The 16,852-nt window shown below is 41.5% G+C and overlaps 2 protein-coding genes across 12 annotated transcripts in view; both read left to right on the forward strand.

Annotated features, from left to right (window-relative positions):
- The window catches only part of ARHGEF9 (Cdc42 guanine nucleotide exchange factor 9), a 294,596-nt gene that overhangs the window by 159,727 nt on the left and 118,017 nt on the right, over positions 1-16,852 (forward strand). For 4 of the 10 annotated variants that reach the window (XM_082208213.1, XM_082208212.1, XM_082208210.1 and 1 more), the window contains exon 2: positions 3,661-3,722. The exons of 5 other annotated variants lie outside the window; for them this stretch is intronic. In XM_082208213.1, the coding sequence (XP_082064339.1) occupies positions 3,693-3,722 (30 nt within the window). In that variant the 5' untranslated portion in view covers positions 3,661-3,692. Of the gene's footprint in view, positions 1-3,660; positions 3,723-6,874; positions 6,983-16,852 lie in introns of those variants that run through there. One more of the 10 variants, XM_082208215.1, reaches the window with a different exon arrangement.
- The window catches only part of LOC309523986 (uncharacterized protein), a 61,161-nt gene that overhangs the window by 2,520 nt on the left and 41,789 nt on the right, over positions 1-16,852 (forward strand). Inside the window, exon 2 of one of the 2 annotated variants that reach the window (XR_014215711.1) lies at positions 3,661-3,722. The exons of the other annotated variant lie outside the window; for it this stretch is intronic. The gene's annotated coding sequence lies outside the window, so the exon portion shown is untranslated. The remainder of the gene's footprint in view (positions 1-3,660; positions 3,723-16,852) is intronic. 2 annotated transcript variants of the gene reach the window in all.

The raw sequence follows: 16,852 nt of genomic DNA on the forward strand, positions 1-16,852 counted from the left end.
TGTCAAGGTGGATGGGGGAGTGGGGGTAGGGAGGGGAGAGGGGAAAAAAAAGCTTTATGCACCACTTAGATAACAAGATTCAAATATGGGTCGCTTAGGGTGACTTAATTCACATTGATTTCCTTGAGAATGAAGTGCTAAATTATGTTTTATGAGACTCTGGCAAAGAGGTGTCTTCCTAAAAAGAAAATGAAATTGTTCCATGAGAGATAGCTTTGCATGGCGGGGTGGGGAGAGGTATGAGGGATGCAGGTATGATGAAACAAAGTCAAAGTGGTACAAAATGTACCTTTGTGTCATATGTCTCCTGAAGCTGTGATATATATAGAAAGGGTATGGTTGATTGCAGTCTTCCCTGCCCTTTGTTTATTTATTTGCAGGAAGAAACGGCACAGGCAATTTTATCTCGTTCTATTTGCTTACATCATGTCCATCCATTGCCGTGTGTGTGTGTGTGTGTGTGTTACCATTTAGCACACTATGGTTAAATAGTTAAAAGTGCTGGTGTCTGAAATGAATTAAAACACCGGCACATAATTTTACAAAGGTAGAAGTGCCGGTGTTTGAAAATAACTAAAACATGACCAAGTTGATAAAATCACAGAGAAAAAGAGAATAAAATTGGGTGGGAACACTGAGTGATTCTCATTACCTATGACTGATTTGGCAAATTTAGGAATAAAAAATTCACTGACATTCACAACATGTGTTAATATAGAAATATATTGTGATATCGCTTTTTATTCATAACCTATTGCTTGGATTTCCAGCTTTCCTGATTTCTTTCCTTCTCTCTTACTTGTAGCTTTAAGAGAAGGAACAGGTGTTATTGCATTCAAGTTTGGGTGGGTGGTCTTTAAAAATAAAATAAATATTCAGTGAGACAATTTGGCTTGGAATATTTCCCTCCCTGAGTATTTAAACACACAAGTTGGTGTCCCCTTAACACAGCAGCATTTAGCAGGGTTCTCTTTTCTTATGCAATGCCTCTTTCCAGGAAACAGGAGATTGTTATAAAGTTAATATCATTCATTCATTCATCTGGCATGAAGACTGAATGGTGGAACTAGGAGGGGGGCGGAATGAGTTCTAAGAGGAAGAAATAAGATACATGGATTTTATTAGCATCTCAGAATGCTGCTTATTTCTCTGATGTTCAGTTTAGCCAAAACAAATAACTACAGGCAGCACTTGGCAACTGTCAAATTCCACCACCTGGGTGAATCAGATTTCTCCATGTCCAGATGTTGGCAGTTTGCTCTATGCATGTGTGTGCATATGGATGTGTGAACACTTAGTATGCAAAGGATCTGTTTTCTTTTGGCATGGCTCTCATGACTCATTTTGATTACATCACTGGTGCTTTTTATTTATTCATTATTTTGGAGGTGCATTTAATCAAGCTTGAAGTACCTTTAGATGCTTTAATTTGGTGGTGCCTGTTAGTTTATAGCAACAGGCATATTATTTTGCTAATGCTGATACTCCTTGCCAGAGCAACAGATGCCTGAATTCTAAATTTTGTCTGGAATTCTGCAATTCAGAATCAGATTTCTCCCCCACCCCACCTCACCCCACCCCACACATAAAGAACCCTGGATGCCAGATTCAGACATTATGCCATGTCACCTGGAGTTTAAGGGTGGGGGGTGGAGATAGGAAACTTGAAGCGGGTTAAAATTGGGGGTGGATTTAAGACATTAAAAGCCTTAATTCAATATTGTTTACTGTTAAGACTTAATGAGTCTAATGGAACTGATTCCCAGGAAAAGCTGCCTAGGATTGCAGAAGAATTATTAGTAAATGCTTGCTGAATATGTTTTAAAATACATTTTGAAAACAGCCCCATTGTTAATACTCTGCCTACTGGTAGTGTGTTTGCCTGGAGTTGGCAGAGAACTCTGAGAGCAGCTGAACTTTGTGATTAGCTGTGCAGATATAGTACTAAAAACAAAACAAGAACCAGCAACCCATGATACTTACTTGTACCCCAGTTTGCAGGGTGTTGGTTTGGTCCCTTCCTGCTGTAGTGTTATATGATTATATACATATATAGTATATAACTTAAAAGAAAGACCCACTGAGATCACTGAGACTTACGCACACATTAGTGTGTGCCGGACAAAACTGCAACTACAATTTTGCATTTTGGGTTTGGTAACTTGGCTTGTTTGATGGGCAGAATAAGCCTTAAAGAGGGAATGAGTATTTTCTCAGCTTTGAATAGGGGTGGAGAACCTGGTGCCCTCCAAATGTTGCTGGACTCCAGCTCCCATAATTCCTGATTATTGGGCATGTTGGCTAGGGCTGATGGGAACTGAAGTCCCAACAACCGGAGAGCCACAAGTTCCCTGTGTTGAGTTGTCATTTTTTTAATAAGAGAGAATAGAGGTCAGTGTTGTAGGCAACGGCGTTCGGTTATGCTTTGTAGTCCTAGAAAAGGGTGCTGCATACACCTGCTGCACAATATGTCATCCACCTGTCATGCAAATTTGAGCTATCCTGCTTTATGGCATCAGAAGCCCTCAAATTTTGCAAAGTTGCTCCCTCTCCATCTGGTATTCAAACCACAAGACGGGGCAGAGGGGGATCTCGCCTCTCTGATCTTTTGTGATGATAGGTTCCCTTAGCTACAGCTTTAGGTGAAACCAGGAGTGTCAAAATTTGGATACAGTTGACAATAGTCAAGGAGTGAGGCTTGTGTATTTCATCAATCCCCTCCACCTTATGTTTTCCCCCACCCCATAATTTGAGCACTGTTCCCCTCCTGGATGTATAGGAACCCTCCAACTATGGCATTTCCCCTCCCCATAGACAAATCTGAGAGAGAAATCCTAGCAGCTGTGGCCACATGTACTTTATAGATAAAAGTCTCAGATGCATTATTTTCTACAATATCCAAGAATAAAGCTATTGACTGTATCACAGCAACTCCTGCACCACTGTACTTTTTAAAAATAAAAATAAAAAAGCATATTTCCTCCTGATCTGTAATCCACCACCTTAAAGCTCCAGGATCCTTTCAAGATAAGAGGAGCATTGACACATCTCTCCTCCCTCCCTCCCTCCTGATGCTCTGGATTGGGGGGGGGGAGGCAGTCTCTCATGCCACCGCTGCCGATGCCAGACCCATTGGGCTTTCCTGGTGGCTAGTACATTGAATCCTTCCAGGCTGACAGGATAAATTATTTTTATTTATTCTTCTCTTCAAACTCTCCTTTATTTCATTTCCAGCTCCTCCCTCCCTCCTTCCCTCCCTCCCTCCTTCTCCATCCCTTCTCCCCCTTCATTCTGAATTTCACATGTCAAGTAAGAGGGAGGGGGAATAGGCGAGCTCTGGATATTTCTGACGCTGTTTTGGCCTTTTTTGCATGAGCATTTGAGGCTGAATAGCTATTTATTTATTCTCTTCCCTGCCCATCTCCCCACTTCAGTGGAGGGCAAGGGTAGCTAGGGAGCTTTCCACTTCTTTCCCAGTTCAGACAGTGGCAGGAAAGCTTTACTGGATCCCAGTCTTTCTGACTGGAGGGGGCAGTGGGGAACCCGGCAGAGAGGTGCTTTCTTCTAACGTTTGTTAACAGCTGCATGCCTAACCTAATTCCTCCTCTTCCTCCGTCCCTGTCTCTTTTCATAATGTGGTTATATTTCTCTTTGGATCAGGTATTCTGTACACAGCCCAACTGCTGTGTATAATGACCGAAGGAAAATTGCCAAAAATCAATGTAAGTTTTCTTTTTTTAAACACCCCCCCCAATTTATTTTAAATTATTAGAACCCATAGTTTATGGTTCATTGTCTCGTCTTGTGCTGTCCTGTCCATTAAAAAAAAATGTAATGAATGCTAGTTGAGTGAAAATGCCTTTCCTTCATTTCTCTGGGTGAATGCTGCCTGCCTGCCTGCCTGCATGTATGGGTGTATTTGTGCATCTTTTTGCTTGCACTTCGCTTGTGTGTGCAATGGATTGTGAACAATGCCTCTATATGGAGCAAAAAAAAAAAAAAAAAAAAAAAAAGCACCGGAAAGGCTTTGATTCGATATGTTGCATTTACAGTGTGTCTCTTTTTGTGAGCTGAATTGGGTACTGTATTAATGTGCATCTCCATTAACTGGATATGAATGTAGCTGATGTATTAAAAGCATACTTAAAAACACTGCCAGTTGCTGGAACATAGCTGGTAATTCTGCTGAATGACTGATCTAATGGCCTGTTGTATTCAGTAGATTATGGGTTTTATGGTGGTTATTTTTAGCTGTTAAAACTGGAAGGTTATGCTACCTCTTCAATGCCTCATTTTGTTAGATGACCCAAAGCAATGCTTCCATGAGGTGAGGAGGTTGCCCTCACATTCTTACGGTAGGGTGAGTGGGGGGCTGGCTGTGAGAGATGCCTGATGAAATACCCTTCAGTTAGATGACACATGGCATTTAAAAACCAATGCAGATGCCTAAAATATGCTGGTGGCCAGGATCAGTTGAAGTAGATAGTGCTGTTTTTTTAGCATTCCTTTCTAAGGAAATGGTGTGCCGTAGTGTGAACTGCAGTGATTTATATGCTCCAGCCTAAAAATAGATGCTCTTAGAAGGAAGACTACTGAGGAAACCAGAAGAGGGCTTGCGCGTCTCATTCGATGCACTGTAGACGGATTTCATGTGACACCTGACTTTCCTTTTAGGGGGGGGTCAGGAGGGAATAGCATTTTATCTTCCATTTTAGAGAACCCGCAGACAACTGGGTTTCTCTTAGCCCTCCTCCTTTTCCATGTTGAGTCCATTGCTTTTAAATCCTCCCATGCTAGCTGTACTGCAACATATATCTCCCCCAACCCATTTCTAAAAATAATACTGCCTTCTGCTTTATTGAGCACCATTATCTCTAGCATTCACAGGGCAAGCAAATAGGCCAACAGAGAATCCCTCGTTTCATTGATGACTTGCGTTACGTTGGTGAGCAGGAAGCTTTATCATTAGAGCAGCGCAACTGCATGTTGGCTCAGGAGTAGGACCAGCTATGCTCAATATGGCTTACTCCTAGGTAGGCATACACAGAATTGCAGCCCAAGAGGCAAGAAAGCTCAATCTATATTAAATACAAGTACTGAGATTTAGGTCGCATTCATGGTTAAGGCACTTGACAAAAATCTGGATTAGTGTTTGTCATTTCTAAGGCTGGGTTTTTGGCTAAGCTGAGCCCCAAGGAGATCTAGCTTCTATATATAAGTTTTTTAAGGCAGCTAACAGTAGATCTGGCCCTTGTGATTTGTATGTGGTTTACTTCTTGGATAACACTTAACTTTTTAAGCTTCTAAAATTCCTTGCAAACTAGAATCAAAGAGCAGTTTCATCTTTATTTGCAAAATTGCAATTAGATTTCAAAAGTTTTCTGACTTGTTTTGGACCGAATGGCTCTCTTTCAAGGGTCGCCTTCAATTATTTTTTTAAAAAATGAATGGTTCAACTGTCTGCTGTGAGATGGAAACAAAAGCAAAAAAAGAAGAGTTGTGTATTAATTTAAAGTTTGCATTAATGGAGTTGCTAAAATGAATCTAAGAGCTTTTTCTGTAACTACCTGCACTTTGCTTGGTTTTGTGCAATGGGTGCCATGAATACACTTCTAGATAAATATGGGGTCATATTCACCTACTCTCACCTTCATGTAAGATCTCTATCCTGTAGTGTGCAGTTGGGCCTAGGCCTAGTATATCATGGTAAATACAATAATTATCATAACTTTACAACATTCAAGCTAGCCAGCTTCCAGTTGTTCAGAAGGATGTAATATCTGTTTCCACTGCACTGGTATATAGATATAGCACAGTATCCGCCGATTAAGAACTCAGAATAGACCCTTGGAAATCAATGGCATTAAGTTGGTCATGACTGACAAGTCCATTGATTTCCAAGGGTCTACCCTGAGTACAAGGTATCTGGATACAGGCCATGACCATTAAAAATAGCATGCTGCTGTTATGTCACCATACAGTGTGGAGATTTGGAGATTGACAATGTGACATAATGAAAAAGTTAGAGTCTCTGCCTCAAGGAGATTCCAGTCTGTATGATGCCAGAAGTAGAATGCGTAAAAAGGGGAAGGGAAGAGTAAGAAGGAACAGATCCAGACAAACTGCAGTTACGTGTAACTTAGGCTTCAGCTGGGTTGTACGCACTGTTTGCATCACAGTTGTTTTCATAAGATGGGTTGTTACTAATGCAGCTCAACTGACCTTCTTTTTCCACTGCAAATCTGTGCACCATTATTTGGGAATGAATCCTGTTTGAAATCAACGGGATTTACTTCTGAGAAAGCATGAATGGGATTGTTCTGTATGTGTCTGAGCATGTTTGGTTTGGAAGTCTCATGGAAACCAGGCTGATAATTAGGTATCTGGGCTCATCCATTTCTAGTCTTATCTAGGATACCTCGAATTTAGCCTTCCCTCCTGCTTTTTTAAAGTGGTGTTTCCAGGATATATATATATATATATATATATATATATATATATATATATATCCAAGATCCAGGAAATTTAGGTGCATGAAGTATGTGCAGGGAGCACCTTCCACCACTGAGCAGATATTTTTGGAACATTATTAGTGTGTTTGAATTCAGGGTGTGTTTTTTGCGAAATGTTGTTGACTAGTCAAGAGACTTAGATATTCATTAACATAAAAGGTGGAGCGTCTCAAGAAAAAGCATTAAGCTTTACTGATTCCTGTCTGTAATAGTTTAGGTTCAGTACTCAACCAAAAATATGAGAATGTGTCCTCCAGCTGGGCTCTTTTTTCCTTACTTAAAAGGGGTCAGCCACAGCCCTGTTTTCACTTTAGCTGTAAGGCTACCAAAGCTCTCAGATTAAGCTGCATTTGATCCTGGTCAGTATTTGGGCAGACAAGGACCGAAGAGACTGCTCTGCACAGTGTTGAAAATTTGGGAGGTAGCCTTCCTCTGTCTGAGCTGGTATGAAGAGAATATTCGGGATTAAGGTGAGCAGGACTTCTTAATTCTCATAGCAATGCTTATAACTAAGATTCTCCTTGTTTCAGCATTCCTCAGGATCACAATAAACCCGCTAGAGATTCCTCTGGCATCTGACTTAGGCCAGCAAATGTATTTTCCTACATGTCCTAACAGCGCTGACTTACTGGGGGAAATGCTGTTACTTTGCAAAAATAATAAATAAAAACAAATCACCATAAATTCCGTATGTAACGGAAAGTGTGGGCACTGTCGTTCTGTGCTCATAATTTGATGAACGAGTTTGCTGTTTAATCTTGAACAAACTGTGCTGGTCTCCCCAGAGGTGGATGCTTCTCTGTAGTAGTGAAGAAAGAATTCTGCTTTATATATCTGAGTGTGAAAGGCAGCACATCATCGGAATATAAGTGTTGTTCTGCTTTTCTCTAGTGTTGTTTAGTCCTTGTTTGGTGCTGTTTTTAAAGGAAGTTTTTAAAGAATCCAATGCTCTTTACAATGTTCTTACCCTTCACCTTTATTGTATTGAGGTATTTATTGTAAACACTTCTGCAGTTCCGTTTGAGGGCCAAAAGATAGTTTATAATTTATTTATAAATATAAATACGTAAATAAAAGACTAGGCTGTATTTGCTGTTATATTTCAGGAAGAGACTAAGAGCAGGCTCTCAATGCTTATCTTTTTAAAATGACATGTTATTCATAGTACATTATTATGCCATTTGTCGCTGACCTGGAAGGCATTTCTCACTGAGCTATGCTTCTGGTAATCTTTCGGATGCTCACTGCTGAACAACAGCAAATCTAGAAATCTCTATTTTTCTGGGTTTTCTGTTGTGATAACTCTGATATATTTACATGGGCATCTTTTTGGTTCCCTGTGGAAGGCAGGTGCCTGCTATTCAACGACTCCTTTCCTTTGGCTCCAAGTCCTTGAATGCACAATGTCCTTTGTTTTGTGGGCCACCTAACAGGCAGCTGTGAAAATGATTCTGATGGTGTCACCAAGACTTCAGGAGAGAATTTGCCTGCTGGAAAGGAATGAGATTAAAACATACACACAACTTCTTTATGAGCAACAATAATAGGGTTATTACAAATGCATGTACTATGCAATGAGGTATCTTAGGCCCAGTATGGGGATCGGAGAGGAATTAGTTTTGGTTTGCATTTTAATACAAACTGACCTAGTTTGCACTTTGCAAACCAAGACATGAAAAACAACACAGCTGTCCTTTGAAACTTGTGCATATCAGAATTTTATGATGCAATTTGTCAATTAAAACAATGTATACAAAATTGCATATATTAGGGAGATGCGTGAGCAAGCATGGAAGTGGCATTGAAAAATGCATTAGAGGAGAAGGCTTGCAAAAATGTACATAGGCAGAATTGTGTACAAAAGTGTTTATATCAGGAGGAGTGTGCATGAAAATGCACATGAATTTTTGTTTATGATTCCCTCTTCTCCAGTCATAAACAGAAGCAGAAAATGGGTAAAGTGAATTTAAGACTGGAAAAAAGAGAATCTGAAATTGATAGATTCTTCCATTCCTAGCCCAGACTCCCTGCTGACTCCCTGCAAACTATGTTTTGTAAATTGGGAGCCAGCCTTGAGACCTTGCACTCTGCACTTCCTTCTTCTCTCTCTCTCTCATAAAACCCCCTTCCCTTTGCTTCTTAGTTTTAATCTCTGGTGTAACACTGCGCACTCAAGGTATCCATAGTTAATTTTAGCCATGGTTTCTTCTTAATCAGATTTGGCAAACACATGCTTATATATGACTTCAGTCCGTGGTTTCTGAGTAAACCATGGTTTACTTAACCACAATATGCATTAAGTATGGTTTGACTCAGTGCTAATGTATCGCTAAACCACAGTTGACTATGGAAGGGGAAGGAGAATTCATGGTATGGAAGGCGAGAGAAGGATACATTCTTGTTAGTGAGTCTGGAGGGAGCCACATACATGCCCCTAGTTTTATTTGTACATGTTAATTTGTTTTCAGTGGGTGTAAGGTAAAGTGGGACATTGGCTTTAGAACTGAACAAGAATGCTAGATACAAAGTGGAGCTGACTCAGGGCTCTGTTGCCACTAATGTGACATACAAATTCAAGAAATAAATCGCTTGTCACCCCAGATTTTTAAATTTCTTTTTAAGGTATGCTGCTAAGCAGCTACACTTGTATTCTGAGCTATGCACACAGAAATGGTTTTGACATACCAAGTGCCCCTGCTATGTGAACAAGATTGAAGATTTGCTCCTAAGAGGATTATTTCAATAATTCTTATAGACTAGATTTTTCCATGTTAATTTTTCTGGGCTTTGTCTCATTCGGTCCCACCAATCAGTATTTATTTGCCAAGCAATATTTAGATGCCTGTGTTTTTTACAATTGTTACTGTTCTAATATGGGGGTGGTAATGATGATGAAGATGATGACGATGATGAATTATTTGATGCCTGCAATTATGCAGCTCGGACAGTCTGTGGTTCATGCCGCACAAGCAAAGCATTTCAAGGCAGCACTCAGGGCTAAGCCCCAGAGTGTAGCCACAAATTTGCTGGGGCCACAGTGTTGCTCCGATCACAGCTGTTGCTCTGTGCTTCCTCTTCACATATCAGAAGTTTGGGGCAGCCTGAAGGATTCTTGGTTGCACACCCTTTCTCTTTCTAGGGAGCCCCTTTACCAAAGTCCGCACACAGCCTTTGCAAAAGAGCGAGATAAATAACCATTGAGCCATTAATAGCTACAGTATTGACCCTTCCCTTTGCAGTTAGCAGTGATAACTTATGAGTAAATGCAAGTTATTATTCTGTCTTCATTGCGTTGTCTGGTCCTCAAAATGCACGAGGGAAGTGGAGATTCATGCTGAATCTAGTGCCCTGATATCCGTGTAGTTTGATTCACATTGCAAGGGTTGCGGCCAGTGCTTTTTTTTCAGGGGGGATGCATGGGGACGCATACCCCTAAACATTTTGTGAATCTAAGTTTGGCCTCATTGAGGGACAGTATTTCAATATGAGTAGGTAAATGAGAGTACCTATATATATATCTATATATGTATGTATATATATATATGAGAAAAAAGCACCAGTTATGGCTATCAGATGCTCTGATAGATTGGTTAAGAGTGTGGGCTGTGAGCCAGGAACTCCTTGGTTCAAGTCCTCTCCTGAGCCATGAAATTGACAAGAGGCCTGAGGCAGGCAGATGCTTTTCCATCCCCACCTTTGCAACAAGGGGATAGTATCACCTACCTTAATGTGTTGTTGTTAGTGTTTCTGTCAGTGTCTGACAAGTTCTTTCTGGGCACTTCAGAACAGCTCTAAATCAGGAATGGGGAGTACTTTTTAAGCTGAGGGATTCATTAACCAGTAACAAGTTATTGAGTGGAGCCAGATCCAAACATGGATAGGGCTAGATAAACATCTCTACACATGCACACGCCACACACACTCTCTCTCCATTCAAACTGAAGCATATATTGAACTCTTACTAACTCCATTAAAATTGTGCCTTCAATTTTCTCCATAGACAATTTAAAAAACCAATGTTTGTAAAAAAAGAGAGAAAGAAACAAGCTCTCCAACATTCTTTATGTGTTCTGAATGTGCAGAAGGCAAAAATAACTCACAAATTCCAGAAGAAGTATGCAAAATAAGGTGCACAGCTCAACTGCCTTACAGCTATTAAAGCCTCAACCTTCAAATGCAATTGCACCCTAAAAAAGCCATTCATGCAGTTGCAAAATTCATGGACAACATTTGCATTTTTGCAAGGAACATAATTCTACCTGTCTCTGCTAAGACATTTCCCCTCTGCTTCGATTTTCTAGCAGATGAAGGAGCAGCAGTTGCTCTTTTTGCACAACATTAAAGTCCTTGCTGAACAGCTGCTGAGTGGGAGGAGACCAAGAGGGCCTGATGAAATCTGGGAGTTCCCTATCCCTGGTTTAAATATAAGTATTAGGTGCGAGCATTTTTGCAAGCATATTTACTTATTTACATAGCACCATCAGTGTGCATAGCACTTTACCGAGTACAATAGGATAGGTCTCTGCCCTGATGAACTTGCAAGGAAAGGAACTGAATGCACACGACAGTTATATGTGCTTAGGGTTAGCTGCAGTAGGACTTGGAACAAGGAAGTTATACCAAAGTTGGGTTTGGGGGAATGTTCTGAAGGAACACGATCAGGCAGGTGATCTGAAAGACAGTTCTAACAGAAGCAGCTTGTCATGCAAGTCAGAGCCACACTCCTCCCAACAACTGGGTCACTTCTGCTTACCAGGAGAGGGGGGGGGGAGGTGGTGAGGATTTGTGGTGCAAATCATAGAATCATAGAACTATAGATTTGGAAGGGACCCTAAGGGTCATCTGGTCCAACCCCCTGCAATGCAGGGATCACAGCTAAATAATCTGGCACTCTTGCCAATACATTGCACCAGCTAGCATGCAATGCTCCTCCTCCCAGTAAACAACAGCAACCCACCTGCCAAGTAGCTTAATGTAGCAACTCTGCCCTACCCAGCGAGTTGTTTCTGAGTTGGAGGAAGCAAACTTTGAAATGAGAAAATATATTGGAGGAAAATCTGCATTTGAATTAGAAAGATATTGTCCCCAATCCAACAAAGGAGAGATTTTTAAGCAGCAGGTTTTGCCACATGGTGCTGGGGTGCGATGAGATCTGCTTCTGCCTTGCAGTGCTCCTTGAAGTCCCACTGAACTGGCTGTATATTTTGGTGCACATTCTAGTCCAAATGCAGGTCACTGATTGTTACATGTATGACTAATAGAAGCCTTGATCCATGGCATTAACGTCTGGAAACTTCTTGGCCTGTTTTTAGTGATAGTGTTGTTGTTGTTAATGGCACCCATGATTTCATACCTGCCAGGTGCTTTGAAAATGCCGGGACCGTCCCTGAAAACCCTCTAGCCACCACAGCTTCACACAGAGTCACTGGTCTCAATTTCCCAAGGGACCTTCCCTTCAGTAAAGCATTTCAGTCTATTACCAGAAGTTCATATCTGTGTGTCCCTCAAACACATTTCTTAGATCTATGCCTCCCTCTTCCCCCACCCACTCAATAAGTCTCACTTCCGGTTGGAGGAGAGGGACGTGTAAACAGCATATAACTTTGCATTGGGGCTTGCAAGCCTCAATTATCTTGAGTCCTTTCCCTTTCCATGTGCTATTAAAAAATATTTGTGCTCCAGCTGCAAACCTTTTCAAATATGCATAAGTTTTGGTTTTTTAAAAAGAGACTGGTTACTTGTCCTTCTGATTCTGTTTTGTGAGATGGGCACGCAGCTGGTATGCACATTGTTTTTTTCTATGGGCAGGTCCCCCTCCCTCTGCGTGTGGTGCAAGATAAAATGTATAAATAAAAACAGGAAGGGAATTTGGTGCACCTTTTAACTTTTCATAACTCTACGCCTATGTTTCCCAAACTTGGGTCTCCAGCTATTGCTGGATTACAACTTGCATCATCTGTAGCCAGCAGCACCAGTGATCAGGGATGATAGTAACTGTAGTCCAAAAACAGCTGTAGACCCAAGTTTGGGAAACCCTGCTCAATGCTGTGAGTTCCTACCAACATCTTTGCGCGAGGTGCCCCATTTGGTCAAGTCAGGGAGCAGTAGCAGCAGCAGCAAGGGGAGGAAGCAAAACACATGCCACAGCTGCATACTGATGTAGAATAGGATGTCCCTATTTTCATCTGAGGAATGTTGGAGGGTATGTGGGAAATAGTGATGGGGCATTTTAAAAAGCCTTGGTGGATCAGACCGAAAATCAGTTCTAGCCCAATGTTCTGTTTCCACATGTGGCCAGATGCCTTTGAGAAACCCACAACCAGGAAAGGAAAGATGGCCTTACCTCTTTTATATCCACTAGGTCACTGTGTACTATAGGAGAGCTACACCTGCAAATTACAAAGATTATCTGAAGCCTGCTTTACAGTAACTTGGAGCAGGACTATTAGTGTAGGTGCCACATTCTGTGGAATAGCATTTCTGTTGAGATATGACAAGTGCCCCTAACTGCAGTTTCTGGAAACAGCTGGAGACATTTCCATTCCAAAAAGGTTTTCCTGGTATATGAATAGGTCTCTACCGTGGGTGTCTTCTGTATACAGTGGTACCTTGGGTTAAGAACTTAATTCGTTCTGGAGGTCTGTTCTTAACCTGAAACTGTTCTTAACCTGAGGTACCGCTTTAGCTAATGGGGCCTGCCGCACTGCCACCACATGATTTCTGTTCTTATCCTGAAGCAAAGTTCTTAACCCGAGGTACTATTTCTGGGTTAGCGGAGTCTGTAACCTGAAGCATCTGTAACCTGAAGCACCACTGTATTGTTCTTAAAATTAACAGACATTATCTTAAAAAAAAAGAACTTCTAAAATTTTTAAAGAAAAGTTGCTCATCCCCTTACTCCTGACCTTTTCAGGTTTGGCATGAATGTTTGAAGCAGAATTGTGTGCTTGAATGGCTTGAAAGCCTCTTTGAAACCAGGAACTCTGCTTTGATTCACCCAGGAAGGTAGAACTGGTTGGCCCCCTCTAACACATGCATATTTTGCCATTTTTGTATATAGATGGTTTCTTGGTATAGTGGTACCTCGGTACAGAGGTACGATTTCTGGGTTAGCAGAGTCTGTAACCTGGAGTGTCTGTAACCTGAAGTGTCTGTAACCTGAGGTACCACTGTAGTTGTTAGGGGGGTTTTGTTTCATGTTTGTTGCCACTTGCTCTGGAATTTATTTTCGAATGAAAAGCAGAACACAAATTATAAATAAGGAAATAAAGCTTTTAAGAAAGTGTTTTGGGAAAGGGCAGAGCCTGTGTTGTGTGTTTGGGAGACCCTTGATGTCTCCCTTCAGAATGTGATCTCAGATAGCAGAAGCAAAAAATGTCTCCTAAGCAGACAGTACTGGGCTAGGTGGTTTGACTCGGCATAAGGTAACTTCCTATGAATCAGTGGTTATGATTCAAGGGCTGGACACATGCTTTGCATGCAGAATGTCACATCGTCAGTGGTGTAGTGCTGGGGGTGGGGCACAGATTGCTCCGGGTGCAATGCTGCTTCTCCATGCGAACCAGGAAGCCTCCTCTCCAGACAAATCCAGTTCTTATCTCTGTGGCTGTGATCTCCTGGGTGACTCAGACGCTGTGAGGCAGTTGAATGTACATGCATGCTCCATTTCCTACCTTCTGCGTAGCCCCCAGCACTGGCAACCCATGCTATGTCACTGCACATGGTTAAAGTTGTTGTTTCTCCAGCCAAGAGGATCTTGGGTAGCAGACAGGACTTGGATGAGCCAAAGGAGATGGTTCAGGAGTAGATCAGGGCTGGGGAACTCATGGCCCTCCATGCATTGTTGGGTTCACAACTCCCATGAACCCCAACCAGCATAGGCAGTAGTCAGAGAGGAGTTTTAAAAGACCATTAGCATCTGGTTCCCTATCTCTGGGGTAGGGCAAGCAGCAAGCAGTGGTGGGGCAAGTAGAGTAGCAGCAAGTTATATCCATAGTGTAATTTGTTAGTTCTTCAAACTATTTTTATGCTTCCCCTTAACGAAAATGATCTGATAATTAATGTCAAACGACGCAGGTGGCACTGTGGGTTAAACCACAGAGCCTAGGACTTGCCGATCAGAAGGTCAGCCGTTCAAATCCCCGCAATGGGGAGAACTCCCGTTGCTCGGTCCCTGCTCCTGCCAACCTAGCAGTTCGAAAGCACGTCAAAGTGCAAGTAGATAAATAGGTACCGCTCCGGCGGGAAGGTAAACGGCGTTTCCGGGCGCTGCTCTGGTTCGCCAGAAACAGCTTAGTCATGCTGGCCACATGACCCGGAAGTGTACACCAGCTCCCTCGGCCAATAAAGTGAGATGAGCGTCGCAACCGCAGAGTCGGTCACGACTGGACCTAATGGTCAGGGGTCCCCTTACTTTTACAATATATACATTTACTATGTGAGAAACATCTCAGTAACTAGTCAGTAGTGATCAAAGGCACATTTGCTCTCCTGACTTTCCAACGCAGAGGGTCACTGGGACTTAACAAGAGGGAGAGGTGACAGCCAAGGTGTAGCGGAGTTTAGTCCAGTGTGGTGCATGGCAACCGCTACTGGAATTGGTTCATTCCAGGCATTGTACAAACCAACTTAAGTGTATCCAAGATACTGATAGTAAAACAGATTTCATTTGCAGGGTGAGGGGGGGATATGTCTTGTGCTTTATACAAAGTAATTGCTTTAGGTTGCTAAAGTTGACGTACGTTGATGCCCTTTGTATAGTGTCTCTTGTTGATATGCTTCTCCCACCATTGGGGGGAAATGCCAAGCTCCATAGGGCAAAATTCAGAAAGAAATGCTTCTGAGCAAACCTCATTGAAATGAATAGGTGCTGCGCAAGAGTTCTTGGATTGTTCTTGCACAGTTCTCATTCAGTTCAACAGGCCTTTTGCTAGGGAACTTTTCCTCCAGATGGTCCCCTTAGGCTCCTGCATATAGTTTGTTTGCTTTTTCAGATGATAACTATTCCAAAATCTTGCATGTATGTCAATTATGAGAAGATTGCATTCATCCTTCACTTGTTTACTGGTGTCTTTTGATTGCCAGCAGACTCTCAAGAGCCCTTGTGAAATCTCCCTTTTGGTCACAACTCCATTACAGTGATCAAATAATCATACTTGACAAATAATCATACTTGTAGAATAGAAACACAGTAGTTTACTCAAATGTGGGGAACACAATACTTTATATATATTTTCTGTTTCTCTTAAAAGAATAAATGGTCATGTGAAACTGACAGATAAATGCCTTACGGATCAATCAGCAGCCGTAGTCCAAAAAATGCAATTACAAAGCTTATTTTATGTGCTATAATCATAGCTGTCAACATTTCCCATTTTTAAAGGGAATTTCCCTTATTCCAAATAGGATCCCTCGCAAGAAAAGGGAAAAGTTGACAGCTATGGTTATAATGCACATTTGTAATCCTGGTGAATGGTGTGTTTTTTTTGAAACTTGATAGGTTATATTATGAGAAAAAGATAAATAAATCTGAATAACATGTTACTATTTCGTGGAAACTGCTTATTTTAGGATGTTGTGTATTATTAAAGTTTTTATACTTACTTTGTTTTTAGACATAATTGGCCTAGTACAAACCTCATTTTCTAAAAGTTGCTTTGGTGCATTTTGTGTGTGTGTGTGTGTGTGTGTGAGAGAGAGAGAGAGAGAGAGAGAGAGAGAGAGAGAGAAGTGGGGATATTAACCCCCCCAAAGTTATTATTTTACCCTGAACATGTTTGCAGGTGATCATTGAGTATAGGCCTCCTAAAAATAACAAAGAGCATATGTTGTGTCACAGTTATTTCTATATTCTAGGGCAGGCATCTTCAACTTTTTTTCAGACCCAAGACCCACTTTTAACTGAAATATGCATTTTGTGACCCATTTGTTTATCTTAATTTCATAAACAGTGAAACAGAGAAAAAGTGAAACTGACAAATTCCTCTCTTCCTATTCTGGAAAGGGTATGGTCTCCTCAGTTATCCAAATGATAATATCCTGTGCTTGAGGAAAGGCTGGGCTGCTTCCTTCCAATCATATTTCAATCTGCTGCAACATATCCAGGGCCTCCATCATCATTTCCTATCCTGCTGAGAATTCAACGCAGTTTATGAGCTCCTGTTGGGACAATGTTGACCAAGAGGCAATAAAAAGGAAAAAGGTTTAGAATGATTTATGGGTTGGGAACAGCAACCTTCCCCTTGGTTGAGGCAAAGGCTCTTTTTTGGCCCTTTGCCCCTGATTTTCTGGAAGGCTGTCTCCCCAGCTCCATCAGCCTCTGTGAAGCACAGGTATATCAT

The sequence above is a fragment of the Podarcis vaucheri genome (genome assembly GCF_965113315.1).
Source record: "Podarcis vaucheri genome assembly, chromosome: Z".
NCBI classification, from domain to species: Eukaryota; Metazoa; Chordata; class Lepidosauria; order Squamata; family Lacertidae; genus Podarcis; species Podarcis vaucheri.